The sequence below is a fragment of the Dermacentor albipictus genome, chromosome 3 (genome assembly GCF_038994185.2).
Source record: "Dermacentor albipictus isolate Rhodes 1998 colony chromosome 3, USDA_Dalb.pri_finalv2, whole genome shotgun sequence".
NCBI lineage: Eukaryota > Metazoa > Arthropoda > Arachnida > Ixodida > Ixodidae > Dermacentor > Dermacentor albipictus.
Genome location: NC_091823.1, coordinates 169,922,642 through 169,942,489, shown reverse-complemented (window position 1 = coordinate 169,942,489; position 19,848 = coordinate 169,922,642). Strand labels below are relative to the sequence as shown.

Below are 19,848 nucleotides of genomic sequence, written 5' to 3'. Positions count from 1 at the left end.
TGAGAATTAGTTTCTACAGCTCACGGTTACCAGCGGGCACCCAGTGCTTTCACACGAGCACATTCGCACTCTGTGTACAGGAATGCGGCGGCTGCGGAAAGGAATATAACTTCTGGCCTGGTTAGCTATAGCAGAAAGTCATAGCCACTTAAGCACCCTGGTGGGTAGGAACAAAGTATCCGCTTCAAAAATCGTTCTTATAATTCTTTTTTTGTGTGTGCTAATTTTCGGCAAGCTTCATTCATGCCATTCTACCCACATACGCTCTCCTTTCGCGTTCCTTAATTAAAGACAGCTTGCAAGAAAGATAATATTTTTCTAAACCATCGATGAAGTACCAAGGAACATAGATGTGTTGCAGCAAGCTAGGACAGCAATATTGTTTTTGGTGGCGTTACTGTTCCTCCGTCAATGATGACCCATTTCCCTCGACGAGGCACTTTGCCGTTCAAATTCTTCCCATTTCAGTTTAACCGAGATCAAAACTTTGCAACTCTACGCGTGCGGTTAGAGAGGTTCAACGAAAACTTCGAAATAACTTATGGTGCAGCATCTACTGAAAGCACAACGGTTTCTCAGTTCTGTTCCATTGTACGTAAGGCCTCGCGTTCTATTAAACAAAGTCAATATCTCCCAGAGGACGAAAGACCCGACACGGTCAAGTCATGACTTGGAGCGCGCGACATGTGTGCCCTTAAAACGATGTTTTCGGAAAAGGCGTTCGTGCAATGCGCCTCTCCTTCGCCACCCTTTCCCTTTTCCGCAAAGGAATGAAAAATGCGAGATGATATCGTGATATCTGCAGCGTCACAAGTCCGTCCCACTGTCGCCGTCTCAGCGAAAAATTCAGTTAGGTTTCTGTAATGTGTAATGTTATTCCCTTTAACGCAAAGGTATCCAAAAGAGCAAGTTACCACAGTGGCCTAATTATTTACTTATCTTTACCATCCCTCAGCTACATCAACGACAATAACAATCAAAAATGCGAGATCAGCTTTGGGATGGTGCTCCAGAGTAGAACTCTGCACATGTACACTGAAACTCTATTGCTAACAATCGAGGTAGGTATATCCTGTTAAATATATTGTTACGAATGATGTTTATCTACAAGGTGAAACGAGGTCCGAGAGGGAAGCTACAGGCCACGCCCAGCCGGCGCAGAGTACCCCGAGGTCACGCGCGCACACTCTACTTCTTCTTTCTCTGCCTCAGTCGCGCAGTGCTGCGACATTTTCCCCGGAAGCAGACGAAGCTCGCTGAGCGAGTTAAAGGGACCTGTGATGGTACTGCTTGCGTCTGGCCACGTGAACAACTTGCGTCGCACGTGAACGCCGATTACATGCCGTCACTTTCACGACGACATAGTTCACATCACTCAAGCGGCTGAGTATAACGAATGGTCCGGTGTAAGCGGCGAGAAACTTGCGGTACAATCCCTTTTTGCGAACAGGTGTCCACAACCGAACATAATCACCAGGAGTAAAGCTGACGGGGATCATATGCCGCGCATCATAGCGAATCTTGCTGTGGCCTTGTGAGGACAGCGTCCTAAGATGCGCCAGCTGACGTGCTTCCTCAGCACGACACAGAGTCTGGGCGATGGAAGGATCTTCTTGGCACGATAAAGGTAGAACAGTGTTCAGAAAGCTCTGGGGAGCGTGTGCGTGCAACAAAAAGAACGACACATATCCAGTAACTTCGTGCTTGGCACTATTGTACGCGTACGTTACAAAAGGTAAGACGGCGTCCCAATTCTTGTGGTCAGCAGCGACATACATTGATAACATGTTGGTAAGGGTTCGATTCGTCCGCTCCGTGAGGCCATTGGTTTGCGGGTGGTAAGGAGAGGAATGACGATATGCAGAACCACGAAGCCGTAAAAGTTCTTCAACGACGTCGGCGGTGAATTGCCGTCCACGGTCACTGATGTACAACACGGGGAGCGCCGTGACGAAGTATGACATGATGCAACAAAAATGGAGACATCTGCTGCAGTGGCAGATGGAAGTGCCGCCGTTTCCGTGTAGCGAGTAAGGTAATCTACGCATACTATAATCCAGCGGCAGCCAGCTGACGTCTTTGGGAGCGGGCCAAGCAAGTCGATGCCGACTTTTTCAAAGGTTAACGTCGGTGGCCAAACTGGTTGTAAATAGCCTGCTGGGGCCGTCGTCGTTTGCTTGTGGCGCTGTTTGTGTGGCGCTGGCGTTGTTTTTCAGAGCTTGGGCCAGAAAAATCTCTAAGTCGGGTTGGCGTGAGTGCAAAGCCAAGGTGCCCGGACGTGATATCGTCGTCCATGGAACGAAGGACAGCAGGGCGCAGGTTTTCGGGCACAACTAGAAGCAATGAGGGACCATCAGCCGAGTAATTTTTTTTGTACAGCAAACCATTACGAAAAGTAAACGGTGTTGTTCCTGCTGGCTCACGTGCAACTGCCCGTAGGGATTTCAAAGTAGGGTCGCAACGTTGCTCGCTCTCGAAGGTACGCAGGTCTGGAAAGTCGGAAGAGATGGAAACTAGGTAGTCGTCGAAGTCATCATCCTCAGATTTAGTGTGCGGCGAAGGGAGACGGGATAGGCAATCAGCATCCGTGTGACAGCGTCCGCTCTTGTAGTTAACGGAAAAGCTGTACTCTTGAAGGCGCAAAGCCCAGCGGGCCAACCGACCAGACGGGTCACGCAGCCCAACCAGCCAACAGAGTGAATGACGGTCAGTCGCTATCGTGAATGCGCGGCGATGCAGATACGGACGGAACTTCTGAATGGCGAAGACGACTGCTAGGCACTCGAGTAGAGTAACGGTGTAGTTTGTCTCCGCTTTTGTAAGTGTCCGACTAGCGTAGGCAATGACATGCTCACGGCCACCGCAAAGCTGAACAAGCACAGCGCCAATACCCGCACCGCTGGCGTCAGTATTCAGCTTAGTTGACGCCTCCGGATCAAAACGCCGCAGTACCGGTCCAGAAGTCAACAAAAATTTCAGCTGTTGAAACGCCGACTCGCAGTCAGCAGTCCACAAGTATGGGCTGTCTTTGTGAAGGAGAGACGTGAGGGGAGAGGCAAGCTGTGTGAAATTCTTGATAAAGCGTCAGAAATATAAGCAAAGGTCCAACAAGCTTCGCAAATCTTTCGCCGTTTGTGGCTGTTGGAAATCGCGAACCGCTGCTATCTTTTCAGGGTCTGCTCGTATGCCGTCTTTGTCGACCAGAAAGCCTAGTACGAGGGCTTGACGCTCACCGAAATGACATTTCTTCGAGTTTAAAATAAGGTCAGCTTGCTGGATACAGTCAAGAACGATCGACAGGTGCTGATTGTGCTCGTGAAATGTCCTACCGTAGATAATTACGTCGTCTAAATAGCACATGCTAATTTCCCATGTGAGTCTGCGGAGCCCGGTATCCATAAATCTCTCGAATGTCGCTGGAGCGTTGCATAAGCCAAAGGGCATAACGTCGAACTCAAAGAGACCGTCAGGTTTCACGAAGGCTGTCTTCTCCTTGTCTGAAGGGTGCATGGGAATTTGCCAATATCCTGACCGTAAATCAACAGAAGAGAAATACGACGCGGAGTGGAGGCAGTCGACGGCGTCATCTATTCGTGGTAGGGGGTACACGTCTGTCTTTGTGACGGTGCTTAGGCGGCGATACTTCACACGGTCTCCATGAGTTGTCGTTTTTCTTGACTAGGATCACAGGAGCAGCCCAAGGGCAACACGATTCCTGGATCACTCCTTTCTGTAACATTTCTTCAACTTGTTCGGCGATGACTTTTCTCTCTGAAGGTGAAACGCGGTAGGGCTTCTGACGAATTGGCGTTGCTTGCCCTGTATGGATGCGTTGTTGCATACGAGACGCCGGTGGTGTATGGGACGCTCGTTGGCCTTGAGCAAAATCAAACACTGCGGCGTAGCGAGCGAGCACAGCTTCCAGCAGACACTGCTCACTAGAAGACAGCGACTTGTTAATCATGCGCTTAAAGTCAACAGAATTATCATGGTTGCAATCGGGGTTGGATTTTTTTTTTCGGCAGTCGACATTTCGACCGTTCCGACGCTGACAATGGCTTGTTCATCAAAACTTGCCAGTTTAAGTCCTAGCGGCAATGTTATGGATTGGGTTGAAACGTTCACTGTTCACAAACGAGTACAACCATCAGTGGTTACATCGAGGGAGCGAGGGACTATCACATTGTTCTTGAGCCCATTGTTATAATCGGGCTCGGCTAAACCACAACAAGAACCTGTACGAGGGCGAAAAGTATTCACAGGTACAAACATTGCAGTCTGAGGGGGCAAACACACATCTTGTGACACGGAGAGAACGTCGGCGGCATCACTGGTGCTATCTGTCATTGAAGTTCGCGCGTCGCGCCGAAGAGAAATCGCACCACTTCCACAATCCAAAGTTGCCTCCCACTCACGCAAGATATCAATTCCTAAAATGATGTCACGCGTTGTACGTGCAAACACAGTAAATTCATTTCGAAATGTCTGGTCCTTTCTAAGGTCGCTTCCTTGCCTCTACCTTTCAAGAGACAATAAGCGGAAAAAATAAGGCTGGGCTGTATTGGTAAATTACCCTAATACCACACCAAAAATGCTACTCTTACCGTGACAAGAGGCTTACTAAGCAAAAGAAGACGCAAGAAAAACGAAAGGCGAACGGCAACGCAGCCTTAACTTCGCGTACCAGCTTGATTTGGCGTAATAAATTTTCACGGCGTTTCGTCGGGCCTATTAGCTATCGATATGCAAATTTACTGCATTGTATGCCAAAGGAGCTAGATACTCAACTTGGCAAGTTTTGTAATACCTTTACAGAGCCGCACCAACCGGAATACGAGAAGGTACCTTGAAATCAATGACGTCGCGCTAACGTACCAGCGCTGGGCTTCAGGCTCGACATGAAAAAAAGGTGTTCTTTTATTTTATTTTCATGCACAGTGATCAACCTATTACCCTGAGAGTAACAAAGATTAAGTTTTGAAAGAATACTTGGTCAGTCTAAACTGTTCAGTGCTTCTATTTAGTGCCCCTCTAAGGTCACTTATTTATTATTCCACACGCATGGTTTAACAATGTAACTTTTACATCCATTTAGAGCACGCGAGGGTTTCCCAGCAAGGCACACGAGAGTGCAGGTGTAGTACCTCTGAGCACGACGACGCCATACTTGTGCATGCAGTCCAGCCATCGGTAGAGGCCGTCGTCACTGTCCATGAACTCCTTGTAGGCGACCTCCGGAAAACTCTTCCAGATGGACACCCTGTCCCAGAACACCATAGGCGGCAGCGGACAGTGGTTTTCATCCGCGTCTGCATTCATCATGTAGCTGCGTGCGTTCCGGTACAACCTGCGCCAAAGTGCCGTGACAGAGGGAAACAATTAATTAAATTCTGGGGCTTTACGTACCAGCACTACGAGGTGATTATGAGGTACGCCATAGTGGTGGACTAGGGATAAATATAGATCAGCTGGGGTCCTTCTAACGTGCACTCAATGATCGGTAACCGAGCAGTGGATTTCACCACGATCGAAGTGCGGCCACCGTGGCCAGGATTCGATCCCACGACCTCGTGCTTAGCAGCGTAACGCCTAAGCCGCCACTAAGTCATCACGGCGAGTTGGGCACAGCGGCATTTAAGTCCAGGTATTATTCAGTTCTAATGTTAAAGGTATGCCTACACATCGATTAATAGTCTTCGAACTTAGTTTAGTCAAAGTGGAGCAACTATACGTCCTCCGACAACAGTAGACGTATACAAAAGCAACATTCTTCGTTGCGACACTTTGCGAAGTTGTGCTTAACCATAGCCACATAAGCTATATAAAAAAGCGGTGCCAATGATCTTCAAGTTAGACCTACGTGGGCCACTTCGTGCAATTTGGAAATGCGTTAGAAACGTCCTCACATGCCATTCTGCCTGAAAAGTTATTTATATATAAAGTGTGGCACGTTATTTTTAAGCTCCGCGTCTTTACTCGAAGCCAGTTTTCTTGAAGCGTGAACGTATCAGCAGGCCGTACGAGCCACGTCGTGGTCCCGTGAAGCAAAGCTGTGCGGCAGCGGTGTGCAGCGTGCAGACGAGCGCGAAAACTGACCAGAGCGGGTCGTAGGAGGAGTGGTGCGTGCCCTTGGAGTCGCCCCACGTGACCTCCAGACTGCCATCGGGCGAGACCTCCATGCTGACCGGACGCACGTTGTAGTCCAGACCGGCCGTGTCCACAAGCTTTTGCTTGCTCTCCGGGTGGATGCAGTGGGCGCAGTTGCAGTTATCCCGAAGCTGCAATGTGGAGAATACGATCGTCAGATGGCGTTCCTCCAAAACCCAGCGCCGCCAGCACAAACCCCTGCCAAACCTCTCATCTCCCAGACGTGAATCATCCAATAAATTCTGAGGCTTACGTTCCAAAACAACAATGCGATTAGGAAGCACGCCGTAATAATTAGGAAGACACCGCATTAATCTTGACTTCCTGGGACTGTTTGGCGTGTACACCTTAATCTAAGTACAAGAGCGTTTCTTCATTTCGCCGCCATCGAAATGCGCCGGTCGCGACCGGGATTGAGCCCGCGAACCCAGCAGGTAGGCGTAAACCGTGAATGCTATCTTGACAATCTGGGGTTCCTTAACGCGAAACGGGCACCCATTAGGCGGGCATCGTCGCATTCTGTTGCCGTCGAAACATTGCCAGAAAATTAGCGCATCCCTTTTTTTTGTCGGTAGTAGGACGCCATAGACGCTCAGCAATTAGGCCGCCCGCGCAGTGGGTAAGCGGCTGTCCTGGAACGCGCAATTCGATGAAGCCGCCGAGTCTTAAGCGGAAGCTTCCGAACTGTCACTCTATACGCGCACAAATGGTCATCGTAAAGGAGCAGAAAACACTCGGCGGTTCGGTACCCCACTACGAATGTGCGATGTGCACTCCGGTTCTCCTGCAGTCCTCATCGATGCGGTGGCGAAGTTTTGCGCACGTGCTCTCTGGCAGTTTCCTTCTTCACGATAGCGCGAAAGAAAAAGCCCTGTACACTAAATGAACACTAAGTGAGGATTACACGACACATGCGCTCTACCGCGTCGTCCTTCCATCGCATCGAGCCTCTTTTATTCACGCTGTAGGTAAAGATCAGGTTCTGCAACATCTTCCCTTCGATGCTCATCAAAGCGACTATGGCGTGGTTTCCCAGTTCCGGAAAATTAATAGGAATGCGCCTGTTTCGGCAGTCGTGAACTATCCACCAACATAAAGTTTGCGCGGTGCAATAGGATGGAATACGCCAACAACAGTGCAAGCATCGTCGTCACTGCTTCGCTCCAACCTTTACAGCCATGATGCTGCGATGAAATGCAATTCATTGTAAGCAAATCAAATACGAAATGCAGTGTATAGGCTGAAGCTACATAAGATTGTATTTGTGTGTGTGTGTGTGTGTGTGTGTGTGTGTGTGTGTGTGTGTGTGTGTGTGTGTGTGTGTGTTTGTGTTTGTGTGTGTGTGTTTGTGTGTGTGTTTGTGTGCGTGTGCGTGTGTGTGTGTGTGTGTGTGTGTGTGTTTGTGTGTGTGTGTGTCCTGCGCAGCTTGACCATTTGTAAACACACTTAGTAAATATATTCCCAGAAGGTCCTACATGTTGCCAAGCACAGCTGGCGAAGTCCTTTCGGAGGAGACACAATTCCACCAGAACGAAAGCTGACCAGCCACGACCGTTAAGATCACACCGGCACCATCGTCCACTGATGAATAAAAAGGTCTGGGAATCGGGAGACGGATAAATGATTTTGAATAACTCCAACCACAGTGAACTGGTCATCAAGGGCGTGGTCGTCGGCTGGCCAAGGGTACGTATGTTTCGAACGAGCAAAAGAAGCATATACAATTGACTTGCCAAATGTCAGCAATTAAATAGCGTTATTTCGCGAGCAAGGCTTTTCAGGAAACAAGGCGTCAGCTTAGCAGCTTGCGAATCCATATGAACAGGAAGTCACTGCATGGTGCGTGGCGTCGTTGCCCGAGGAAAATACCGCAGTAATTTAAGTGCATACCATTTGCTTTCGGCACGCTGGCTTCATTGTAATGATGAACTATGCCGCATTCAGACTCCAAAGGTTAGGCCTAGTGTGTGGGTTGGCCGTTGTTCTCGAAAACGGAGTTCACCAGTGTATTTTGTGCATTTTCGTACTCACTTCGTTCACGCTGCAGCGTTGCCACTGCCGGTGGTCGCCACTTTGCTGGAGAAAAAAAGTTACAATGTGTTTGCTATGTGGCGTGATTGTGTTGCACTCGGCGCAGCAGTGAATGCTCATCAAGGGCGTGGTCGTCGGCTGGCCAAGGGTACGTATGTTTCGAACGAGCAAAAGAAGCATATACAATTGACTTGCCAAATGTCAGCAATGTCAGGCCACATTTAGGTGGATGTCAACGTTGCGACTGATCAACAGATCAACATACTCGTTTAATGCATACTGAAAAAGTTTGCGCGGAGACACGAGGACAAGCCGAGAAAGAACAAGGACGAGCGTAAACTCACGACTGAAGTTTATTCGAAACACATCACGAATAAATAGGAAAACCGAAACAGAACAAAACAATGCTATCATGATTGAACATCACGTGTTACCCCGTGTACCCGTTTTAGTTGGCCAAGAAGCTGATAGCCTCGTTACATGAACATGATAGTCTTGTTTTGTTCTGTTTCGGTTTTCCTATTTATTCGTGATGTGTTTGGAATAAACTACAGTTGTGAGTTTACGCTCGTCCTTGTTCTTTCTCGGCTTGTCCTCGTGTCTCCGCGCAAACTTTTTCAGTGTGCATTTCAACCAACTAGCCCAACTTTCCGCTTTCCTAATTACTTGTTTAAGTTTAAATCGATAATGTTCAGAAACGCTGAGAACCAGTATTTGCCAGCTCGGTGAAGACAATGGTGGCAGACCTGCGGTGATAACCTATACATTCTAAAATTCCACCATATGGTTGAATTGGGCCATCTTGCCAGTTCTTGTTGGTCAAAGGGCTGCCACGGCGTCTCGATGGGCTCAAAACGCCCGCTTACAGGATTTGACACTACGGAGGAATTTGACAGTGTGCAGTATAGCAACCCCGATATGGCTGAGGTAAGCAAATGCGTTACAGCCACGATGGAAGGAAAGAACCAGGACGGAACATCGCGCAGCACGTTCGAAGCCACACGAATCTGCCCAACACGTGATCGTCATGTCAGAGCGCGCGGTGGGCTTCCCGCTGCGCAGACAGAGTGACGGAAGGACAACTGAACAACCACGCATCTGTTAAAAAAAAAAAAAGCTACAGGGAACCAAACATTCTCGGGCAATGCGCCAAATCTCAGAAGTCGGGTGTTGCGACGATACTGCGAGGTAAACAGCAAAAGGGATCGCTTAACCGAGAGTTGGCTTGCCAAGGCTGACCGCGTGACTTAATGCTCCGTCCCAGTGGCGCAGGCAGAAATATTTTTCGGAGGGGGGCGGGCGCCCCCCTTGACCTGGGAGGGGCACTTAGGGAGGCCCATAATAACAAGCAAATTGCGAGAGTGGGGGGGGAAGGTGCACATGCCCAGTGTGCCACTGCCTGGCGACGCCACTGCTCCCCCCTACTTTATTTCCTTCCCCTAGATGTATTTTATGGGTTCGACAGTTTGTGCGTACAGCTTTGTATGCGTTCGCACTGCGCGACCATGTGCGGTACGGAAGGCTTACCCAGATGTAGTTGACCTCGCACGCCTCGTCATCGCTGAAGATCACCTTGACCGTCTGCGCGCCGGTGGGCAGCGCGGTGATCACGCTGAGCTGCGTCTGCGTCTGCCGCTGCCGCTGCAGTGCGGCCGTGCCTGCGAGGGTATACGCCACGCCGTTAGCGCTGGCGGAAGAGGGTGGCAATGAATGCCATTGGCTCGCCTTGAGGTGCGTAAAATAATGGAAGGATAAATGAGCGCTTATTATTAATAATTTTTTTTACCTACATCATTCCCTTTTTGTCTTAATTGTATGTGTTGTCTTCTTTTTCGACTCACCTGTGCTCGTAAACCATCTCGGCATGGGCGGGTGCGTTAGTCAATTGGCAGCTTCACTTATGGCGTGAAATATAGCCAAGTGAGGCGCGTCTGCGACCTGCCACTTCCTCATCTACTTGACCACGAGCCCCTTTCCGCGTGACCAAGCTGTAGTTTCCGTCCGATACCAACGAGAAACAAGTGGCCCCTTGCTACTGTCGCAGGTTTCTGAGCACAGACGACCGGCTTCAGTCACCCGAACTATGTACACGACACACCATTTACAACTGATACCTGCACGAGAACCCGCGGCGCGATAAATCGGCCACACCCATTCCCGATGTTTCTTCGGCGAGACGCCGGCACTTCCGCTTCACGGCGCGCGAGCACCAATCAGAAAGCAAGACAGTTGGACCTCGCCCGGGGCCTTTTCAGGCAGGTGGAAGTGAAGACCACATTGAGATCGTGATCGCCATCGTGCGTCGCCACCGAAGAGGCGCCGACGTCGCGCCGAAGATACGCACGAGAATCGCCCCCGTGTGACTTGCGGTTGCAGGCGGAAGAGAGTCGGCATTACGGCACAGCGGTCGCCTCCGCGTCGCCAGCGGCGGCGCCGAGGCCCTCAGCAGCAGCCGCGTCGACGGCTGCCGCGACCCGAGGCTCCTCGCGACCCGGACCAGGGACAGCATCGCGCCGGCCGCTGCCTGGCGCCGTTGATGATGATGATGATCGCTTATTTACTGGCACAAACCCACTGTGCGCGATAGGCCCCGAACCAGGTGGTAATACGACAAAAAATTAAGGACCAACTTCTGGGGACACGCCGACCACGCCTAGCTACTTCCCATCGGGCCGATGGCCAGTTGCCGCTATGGCACGGCGATCGGACATTCTTTCGGGGCAACGGTGTCCCGCTTATATCTACCATTTCTGACGGCACTATAGCAGGCTAGAGCACGCGAGCACAGGCGGCTGACCTATCTGCCTTGCTTCAAATCAGTTCTCTCTCTCTCTTCTTTGGAGAGACGTCCGATTCATTTAGGGTTCGTCAAATCTAGGTATCGGGCCACTTTCGTTTCGTCAAATTTGACGAATTGAGGCCTAGTGCACGCAGGAAGATGGAAAAGTCGTCAAAATGAATCTTGGATCGAAAAAGACGCGCCAAGCTAGCGTAGAGCTCTGTACGGAGCACTAATAGCGCTTAATTAGCACGAGAGGGCCAAAATGAAAAGGTAAAATTAAAATGAATTGTAATATGGGCCGATCCCGAATGTTGTCCAGTGTAAGTAACAAACCACGTGATTCACTAATGTGCCCAAGAGGACCTTATCCGTCTTATATGTCAGTCGCCGTTGACTGTCCCTCTTATGTGTTCTTTTCTATATTCAACGTCCCTTGTTTGAACGCCCTCAGGATAAAGCGGCATAAATGGGATTTTCTTTGTTCTTGTAACGTTGCTGTGAAGGTGTGTTCTGCATGTAGAACATGCGCTCATTTATACATACGTACATCAGCGTCATACATACATCTATATAACACTATGAGCAAAACCAGAACAAGGTGAAAGCAGCAGCATATATATGCTTTCCCGCAAGGCTCTTTGCCATGCTTATGAACGAACAGCCCATTCTTAATCGGCGAGTGTGCGTACAACTCGGGGGCGTAATTTACGAAGCGTAAGTGGTCTTTGCCATTGGCCGGCCGCCTCTGCTAACACACGTTCGGGTGGCAACTGCTCTTACGAACACTTTTTGCGTAAGAACTTTTTTTGTGAATATGGGCGTAGGTGTTTTACGAGATGAAAGATGTGATTAGTGCATTGAAATGATGCAACCGCATCTTATAGACGAGGGCAATGTGTAGACGTAGACCCTTGGAACATTAGTGTTATATCATGCTCAATTCATACTTCGTCTTCATATTAATGAACAGCAGTGACTTCATTAGTTGTGCAAGTGGTCTTTGTGGCTAAGCGCACCTGTGGACTAAGAAATAACGGAGGCCAAATTCTCAGAGCTTCTTTTCGTGAGAATTGTCTGCCATTGGCCGTGGGTCGCCATCGCTAATGATATGTTCAAAGTATTGGTTGGCTCGCATGTGGTATCACGAATATTTACTGCGTAAGAATTTTTTCTTTTTCTTTCTTCTTTATTTTGGGGGGGGGGATGATGGGTCAAGCTGCATCAGAAGTGAAATTCGAACAGCTCTTTCCGAGGTTCTTCTTTTTTTCTTTTCTTCTTCTTTTTTTTTTACAGAACCGCAACCATGATGAGGTGGTCATACCATTTCCTTAGGCTAGTTTGGGCTGCTTTTGATATTGTCTTTAGTGCAGTAGCAGTTCATTTCTTAGAGAAAGTGCCCACAGGCCTAGGGAAAGAGAAAGGCGATAGTAATTGTATATATTCAAGACCCTCTTCATCCCTCATCAATCCTCTTCTTCTCCCTCTCCCATTCACTAGTACAGAGTAGAAGGACAGGGCAAGCTAGCTCATGCCTTCATGTAACTATATCCATTCTCTCTCTATCTATCTCTCTTGCTCTTGTGCGATCGCAGCACTGTCTCCTGCGAAGCCGCTGTGCGGAGCTTCACACGAATATTTCGTGCCCCTTGGGAAGGCAATCGCGAAAGAAGCGCAGCTAAGGCAACTACACGAAGCACGTGGCTTTGCCAGCACCAGTTAGTCTCGATGTTTTCTCTTAATTTGCCGTTTCAGATTACGCGAGCCAGGATTTTCGACTGACAGTTACGTAGACTGTATTTCAGTCAATTTCTTTAAGTTAGGTGACGTCAACTCAGAAAAGCACATATACGAGAAAAGACGAATAGACTAGAAAGCGGCGGAACGAAAAAGATGAGCTTAGACGGAATGCTTGAGCGAAGCCGTGAACGAGAGCACGTGACCGGAACTTGCACTCTAACCGGTAATGAGGACTCTAATACTTGGCGCCCTTTGAAGTGAATGGGCGGAGTTTTGAACTATAGCCGACTCTCTGATGATGCTCGCCGGAATACGCCACACGCTAATCGACACCTTGTGCTTTAAAATACATGCAGTTGAATTGTGCTGAAGTACAATAGGGGGGGGGGATTTTAGCTTTTACGTGGCATTTGCGTGTGTCAAAACGTTTAGCTTTCTTTGGGAACCAACCACAGTTTCTTGCATCTAACCATTTTCTTTTGCCGATCCCGGAGATAATGCAGTCCCACACAGCGGTAAAAACTGCGCAATGGTATGGTACCACCGTGCAGTCGTCCCGGCGGTACCAGTACCGGTAGTGAGGGGAGCATTTTCGCATTCTTCCCTCGTGACAGCTAGCATTTTGATACGCTGCCATAGGAACGCTGCGCCCTTGGTCGAATGCGCAGACGCTATCGTTTGAGGCGCTGCGCCTCCGATCCCGTACGCTGCACCGAGTTCCGAAATGGTCCTAGATGAAGTGGTGCTCGATGCACCCGTTGGCTCCCGCGTACGGTTAAGAACTAACTAAGGGGAGCCGCACCCATAACACTTAGTGCAACCCAGTGCCACAAGTAACCACCTCCCAAAGCATGCTAAGCGCATTCTTAGATAGCAAGCGAGTTGGTTCTTCACATTTCTTCTTACAGCGAAAGCTGCATATGACTAACCTTCCGTAGTTTTTCTCGGCGTCGGGCAATAGAAAAAATCATTGTGTTGGCCGATCGTGGTGACAGTGCAGAAAGGGTCCAAGTTGAATGGCGCATACCCCTGTTGTCATACGGGTAAGAACAGATGCTTTCGAAAAAATGTTCTGTACAAAATTTTCACAAATGACTTCAAAAATTCTCGCCGCCAACCCCGCAAACGTGCTAGTGCCCCTGCTCGCACGTTCGTCGTCATCGTTGTCTTCCACAGCTGGCTCCGTTGCCGCTCATCATTCCAGCGTAGAATTCACTTCTCCTCTGTCGTCGTAATTGGGTGTCCGCGTCTACGGGGGTATGAGCCATTGATTAAGGGGTTGTGATCCATTCAAGAGCTGTGTTATCGATGAGGCGGACACGTACAGTTCGTACAGCCGAAGAACAGCATGCGTACTAGGAATGCCGGAGGGAACAGCAACGATAATGTAAACGGCGCCGGTGCGAAACGACCACCGTCGAAGAACGTTCCCGCGATGCTCAACGAAAATGGCAATCGCGAGCCCGGGCACGTCCGAACGAGCAACGACGCCGGACTCGCAACGCAAAAAATGAAAGCCATTCCACTCTGGTAAGATGCTTTGACTGTCGTCAGCTTTCGCTGCCATTCCATCTTCACAGAGTGGAATGGTTGTCATTTTTTAGTGTTTCGAGAAATCAACAGCGCAATGACTGGCAAATGTATTTTATTTAATGTATTCTGTGCAACTCTGTGTGACTCCATAGATCTTGCAGTTGTTGTCATTCGCCCTAATATAATCTGAAGTGCGTGGCGGCTCCTTATATGTCCTCAATTTTGGGTAATCACCGTCATTATCATCACATTCATCATTATATCATCAGCAGCCTATTTAGATACACTGCGAAGGCTTCTCCCAACGAACACTATTCACATCTGTCCCATGACGGCCCAGCCCATAATGTGCATGCATAGTTCATAATTTAATCACTCAATCTAATGCCCTGCCATCGTCAGCAGCACCCTCCCCCTTCTTTTTTTAAGGGGGGCGGGGGGGGGGGTATAGAAGAGAAAGAATTCGTGATTGCTCGTCAGCTAATCGTATCTGCCAGAGAGTGAGTTCATCTTGGTGCAAGAGACTCGACGTAATCACAAAAAACAAATATGCTAAGGAACAGCAACGAGCTGGGGCGGATTTGAGAGGCACTCACAAATTATGGTCGGCTGCTCAGAGATATGCTTGGAAAAAAAGTTACAGAGGCACTCAAGTCTCCTTACGTGCATTGAATGCGAAAGCAGCATGACTCTTCCGCGCAATACTTTTCACTTAGTCATGTGCTCGAATTAGACAAAGTCAATTTTGGGAGTGCATCAGGTCGGTTTTGAATGTGAGTCAACTGAATTTTCGAACTGGGCAAAGTCAGTTTTAGGGGTGGACCACTCAAACTGTAGGAGTGCGCCAAGTCAATTTTGTGAGTGGGCCAGGTCAGTTTTGAATGTTGGTCAATTCAATTTTCGAATGGGGCAGAGTCAATTTTTTGGGTGTGGGCCACGACGCCACCCAGCATTTCGCAGTGCGAGCCGCAGCCGGTCCAGCACCGGGACCGTGACGTCATCACTTGGTCACCTTGGTTTCGGTACCATCGGACACTAACGCCGCACGCTTGCCCGATTTTTCGCTTCATGGGGCATACAGGTGTATAAAGCTTTCGCATTAAAATATGTGCATTCAGTGTGTTTTGAGAGCATTACTCTGAGGAACCTAAAGTTTGAGGATAACAGAAACCTGAATGTAAGCTGCGAACGGCGTGACGAATGACACAACAACAACAACAACAACAACAACAACAACAACAACAACAACAACAACAACAACAACAACAACAACAACAACAACAATAATAATAATAATAATAATAATAATAATAATAATAATAATAATAATAATAATACACACGCGTCTAAAATCTGGGCGCATCGTTTGACATAGGAGAACAACAGTAGGAATTTGAAATCGAGTGCGGGTAAATGGAATTCATATATTTAATGATATGTTATGCGCAGAGCAGATAACTGGTGATCGATTAAAGTTTCTTGGTATAGCGGACAAGTCACATTTTTGTTGTAGATACTTTTTATTCGGTTGGGTCTAAGTGTTCGTTGTGAGTATTTATTTTGTTGTTTGTTTCGTCTCATCTATCGCTCTTCGCTTGGAGTAGCTCGTGGTAAACGTTGGCAGTTTCAGTTGAAAACAATCCCTGTCCCTCTCTCTCTCTCTTTTGTCCCCGTACGAATGAGCTGTAAGTAGGCCGTGTTCTCCGGGCGAAAATACGGCCCGAGCTCCCTGTTCCGTGGTTATCGTCGCACTCCCTGCGAGATAGCATGTCTGAGGTCTCTAATCGCTGTGCAGTAGAGACGAACGGAATGAGTGGACAGCAGAGATACGGGCATTCGTGCAAAGGTTGTCCGGGCTTACGCCGCTGTTACCTACCCGAGCGCTTGGAGAGAAAGTCGAAAAAAAGAAACATACAAAAAAAATATTTACTCCGAGAATATCGATGGACGTTGCATTGGACAGCCTTTAATAAAGTTTGTCCAATCCAATCGCAATCTGCAACGGTCCGTATGCAGTGACGGAACTCTACAACCTAATCCTCTGTCAGGTGCTTGAAACAAAAGGCGTGGCGATAGAAGGAGCGAAAGGGCGACTCCGGTGCCTTACTACCATCAGCGTTATAACGGCGTACAGCCGTCACGAAAAGATATAACCTTTCGCGCACGTTTTCCGCCAGCATCGTTCTCACACCCTTTAAAGACTCCCTGCACAGCCTCCATAAAAAAAAAAAGGAAGAGGCACCATGTGGCTTGGTTTCCAGAAAGCCATCTCTTATGCAGGGAACTCAATGCGAGTTTTAAATTAACACACGCAGCGAAGACTGCTTTCTTGGTTGCGTAACGGCTTCTGCGCTCTGTCCGCGGATGTGCTACGCGAACGTTGATTAGTCCTTTACTCTCTGTGTCTATTTGTTTTGGTTTATTTCATTCCACGCCTCGTTCATGTCATCGCTCGACTCCTTGTTTCTTTCTGCCTTTGTGACTCCTTGTGAGTGACTGGTTCATTGGACGCTTCTCCTCTGTGGGATATCGTTGAGGGTTTCAGTTTCCTGCGGTGGCATTTTAAATTGCCATGCCTTGGTTTAGTTGTTTTTTTTTTCTCCAGCGTTTTGTAGAAGTGCCGCCGCTTGAACGGTTTCGAAAAAGGGCCTGGGTCGCTCCCATGGCGGCAATTTCCCACGTGGCATCCCAAAGCACCTATTACATGGGGACGCCCTCATGCTTGGGACAAACACCCCTTACCAAGCGTTCAAGTCCTAGAGTGGCCGAGTACCTGGCTGTAAGCGCCCTTGTCCTTATTTTAATTACGGACGTAGGTTACCGGTAGCAGGACTCGTCTACCTCCCACAGCCGCGGCGGATGCTGTACGAGGAGTCCGTCTGCAGTTCATGCCTAAAGTTATGCTGTACATTTTACCTATTACCTGTGTCACACCGGCAAAGTTAAATGCGCTTTGAGCGAACGTACTTTGCCGCTAGTGTCGTTCACAGGCTGCCACACGGGAACGCTTAGTGACGTTTACTGCAAGCGTGCACTCGTCGGCGACTGTGTCCAGCGAACGCACTTAGTTATAGCTCAGGCCGACCTCTCTGCCTTTCTGTAAGTAAATTTCTCTCTCCCTCTCTCTTCGTGGTGGCGAAGTGCGTAGCCTCGTTAGCAATGAGTAACAAATAAGCAAAGTGACATTGAAAACAGAGTCAATTCTTAATTTTTAATAACGTTTTGTTTTAATTGCACATGATAATAAAATGTGTCACACTGAAAAAAAAAAAAGAAAACTACTCTCGCTCTCGCGCTGTTTACGCCGCGCAGTTGTTTGGCGGAATTCCACTGTAGCGGAATTCGCCGTTTGAACTGGTACTGGCTGTTTTGTCTTGTTGTCTAGTCTTGTTGTCTAGTCTTGGCTCGTGACGATTAATCTTGTTATTGAAGTCGCAACGAATTGCTTCATTTGGAGTTGATTGTAAATGCCGTTTCTAAAAATAACAAATTGTTATTGTGCAAATATCCTTAAGTTAACAAATATAATATTTGCCTTCTGACTGCCGATCACCGTCGTCAACAATGTCAAATTACAGTTTCCTCTCTCGTGTGGCAGCGCGCCGCCAAAATGATACTCAGCGCGCTGCGGTGGACTTTGGTCAAGGTGCACTTTAGTTTGCCCGCGTCAGAGGGCCAACGCAGAAGTATCCTTTGGCGAACCCGCCAAGTCACTTTTCTGTGAAAAAATAACGCCTCATGCGGAAGTTACATGACGCCACAAGCACCTATTTCAAGCATAACTTTATTTTAACCTGATGCGTTCGCATTACGTTACGGCAGCAGTCTTAAACAGATGTAAGGCGGAGTCGCCGCCTGGCGGACACTGGCTGAACCACGGCAGCGTGGATGGCCCGTGGCGTCGTCTGCTAGCCACTACTTGTTTACGTGTGCGCATACGGCGCCACACCATCCTTTAAAGCCTGTTTCTTCTGTGACTGTTGCGCACTCGTTAATTGTGGCACGCATTTTTTTTTGACGATGTAAATACTTATTTAGCTTCGCGGTGTAGTCTTGGCGCAGCAATAAAATCAGTGACTGCACGTGTCGAGCGCGTGATGTGTGATTGTTGCGCCCTCTGTACGTCACAGTAATTCACATTTTATTGCTACACTGGGATTCAAGCACTTCCACAAAAAACGCCTGGCATCATCTTAAACAAACGAAGTGGTCGCTGCAAAACTTGAACGCTGCGCTTTAGCGACTTCTTGCAGCGAAGTGTTGATCATTGAACATTGTTTGGCGTACCAGGAAACATGAACGAGGTAACGCGAGACCACTCATCAGTATGAAAGAAAATATTAAGCCCTTATATGATTTTGCAGGATACAATTTCTTTTAGGTGTATAACTGCATGACTGTAGCTTAGTGGGTTACCCGACCTTTCTTTTTTTTATATTTTTCTCGGTGCAAAATGCTGCCACGAGGTATTTGCGCCTGTTTTCTCGAGCTACGCGTCTGCGCGCTTTGTTTGTTTTAAAGACGTGCTGCTTACATTTTCGTTTCCGTTTATTTTTCCGTCATGCAGTGCTTTCTTGGCGCCCTTAACAAACACAGCGCAGATAGAGACACGAATTGGAAAGAAGGAAGCGATTTCATAGGCGCTGACCTCACTACTCAGAACTTAGAAGAAAAAATAACTTTTGTATTTGCGATCAAGCTGCGGGAGCAACTAAATTTATTTCACTTCTAATAAACTTCTATCTTTCGAGTCCGGCACCTGTCCCACCGCTTCTTTTTTTGTCACTCAGTGCCTCTGTCTGCGTTGGCTTCCCCACAATGAAGTCGCACCAACGTGTCCAAATGTAATTTCCAGTACTTTCAATTTTGTGTATCTGTCCTGTCCCGTACAGTATTTATTACTCCTCCTGCTGGAGCCCCTGTGCCTGTAGCAGTGATCAAATTAAAGAGAATACCGTAGAATTCACTTAGTATTTACCGGTAAATACGAGGGAAATGCATTACTATTACGTCGCACCTCTTTGATGTCCCGGATCCATGATTTATTCTGGAGCGTACTCGACACACTTGGAAGAGATAAGTGCAACAAGTGCAGATAAGTGCAAGTAGACCACCGTCAACAGCACTATATATATATACATACATATATATATATATATATATATATATATATATATATGTTCGTGTTCGTGTTCGTGTGTTCATATAACACTTCACAGACATAGGGTGCTATAACGAAAAGCTATTCCAAACTTCTCCATTATAACTCTGGAAACAGCCCTCCATGGTTGGTCAAACAATTTTCGGGCCACCGCCACTTCGCATCTCTGTCACACGACGTCACGGAAACCGCGACAGATGTGTGCACACTCATCATGCATGTTTCTGCAGAACGAACGAAAAATAACTATTCCTCATTCGACATCTTTTCGTCAGTAGGCCTCTGCTATTGGTCAAAAGTTTTCGGGCTGTGCCCACTTCGCTTGTCTGTCATGCGACGTCACAAAACCACGAACACTCAACGCGTCAAGGTGACGTGTACGCGTTAAAGATAAATTAATATGTCGCACAAAACTCTTCTTTTCTTCAATAGCCGGAGACTGCCCCATTTAGAAAGG

General features: G+C 48.1%; 1 protein-coding gene across 4 annotated transcripts in view; it reads right to left on the bottom strand.

Moving 5' to 3' along the window:
- LOC135919131 (gamma-butyrobetaine dioxygenase-like) overlaps positions 1–19,848 on the bottom strand; it is a 67,996-nt gene that overhangs the window by 14,062 nt on the left and 34,086 nt on the right. The window contains exons 1-4 of one of the 4 annotated variants that reach the window (XM_065452858.1): positions 10,576–10,705; positions 9,706–9,836; positions 6,097–6,278; positions 5,145–5,347 (exon numbers count right to left, since the gene is read on the bottom strand). In XM_065452858.1, coding sequence (XP_065308930.1) covers positions 5,145–5,347; positions 6,097–6,278; positions 9,706–9,836; positions 10,576–10,687 — 628 coding nt within the window. In that variant the 5' untranslated portion in view covers positions 10,688–10,705. Of the gene's footprint in view, positions 1–5,144; positions 5,348–6,096; positions 6,279–9,705; positions 9,837–10,019; positions 10,060–10,522; positions 10,542–10,575; positions 10,706–19,848 lie in introns of those variants that run through there. The other 3 variants (XM_065452860.1, XM_065452859.1, XM_065452857.1) reach the window with 3 other exon arrangements.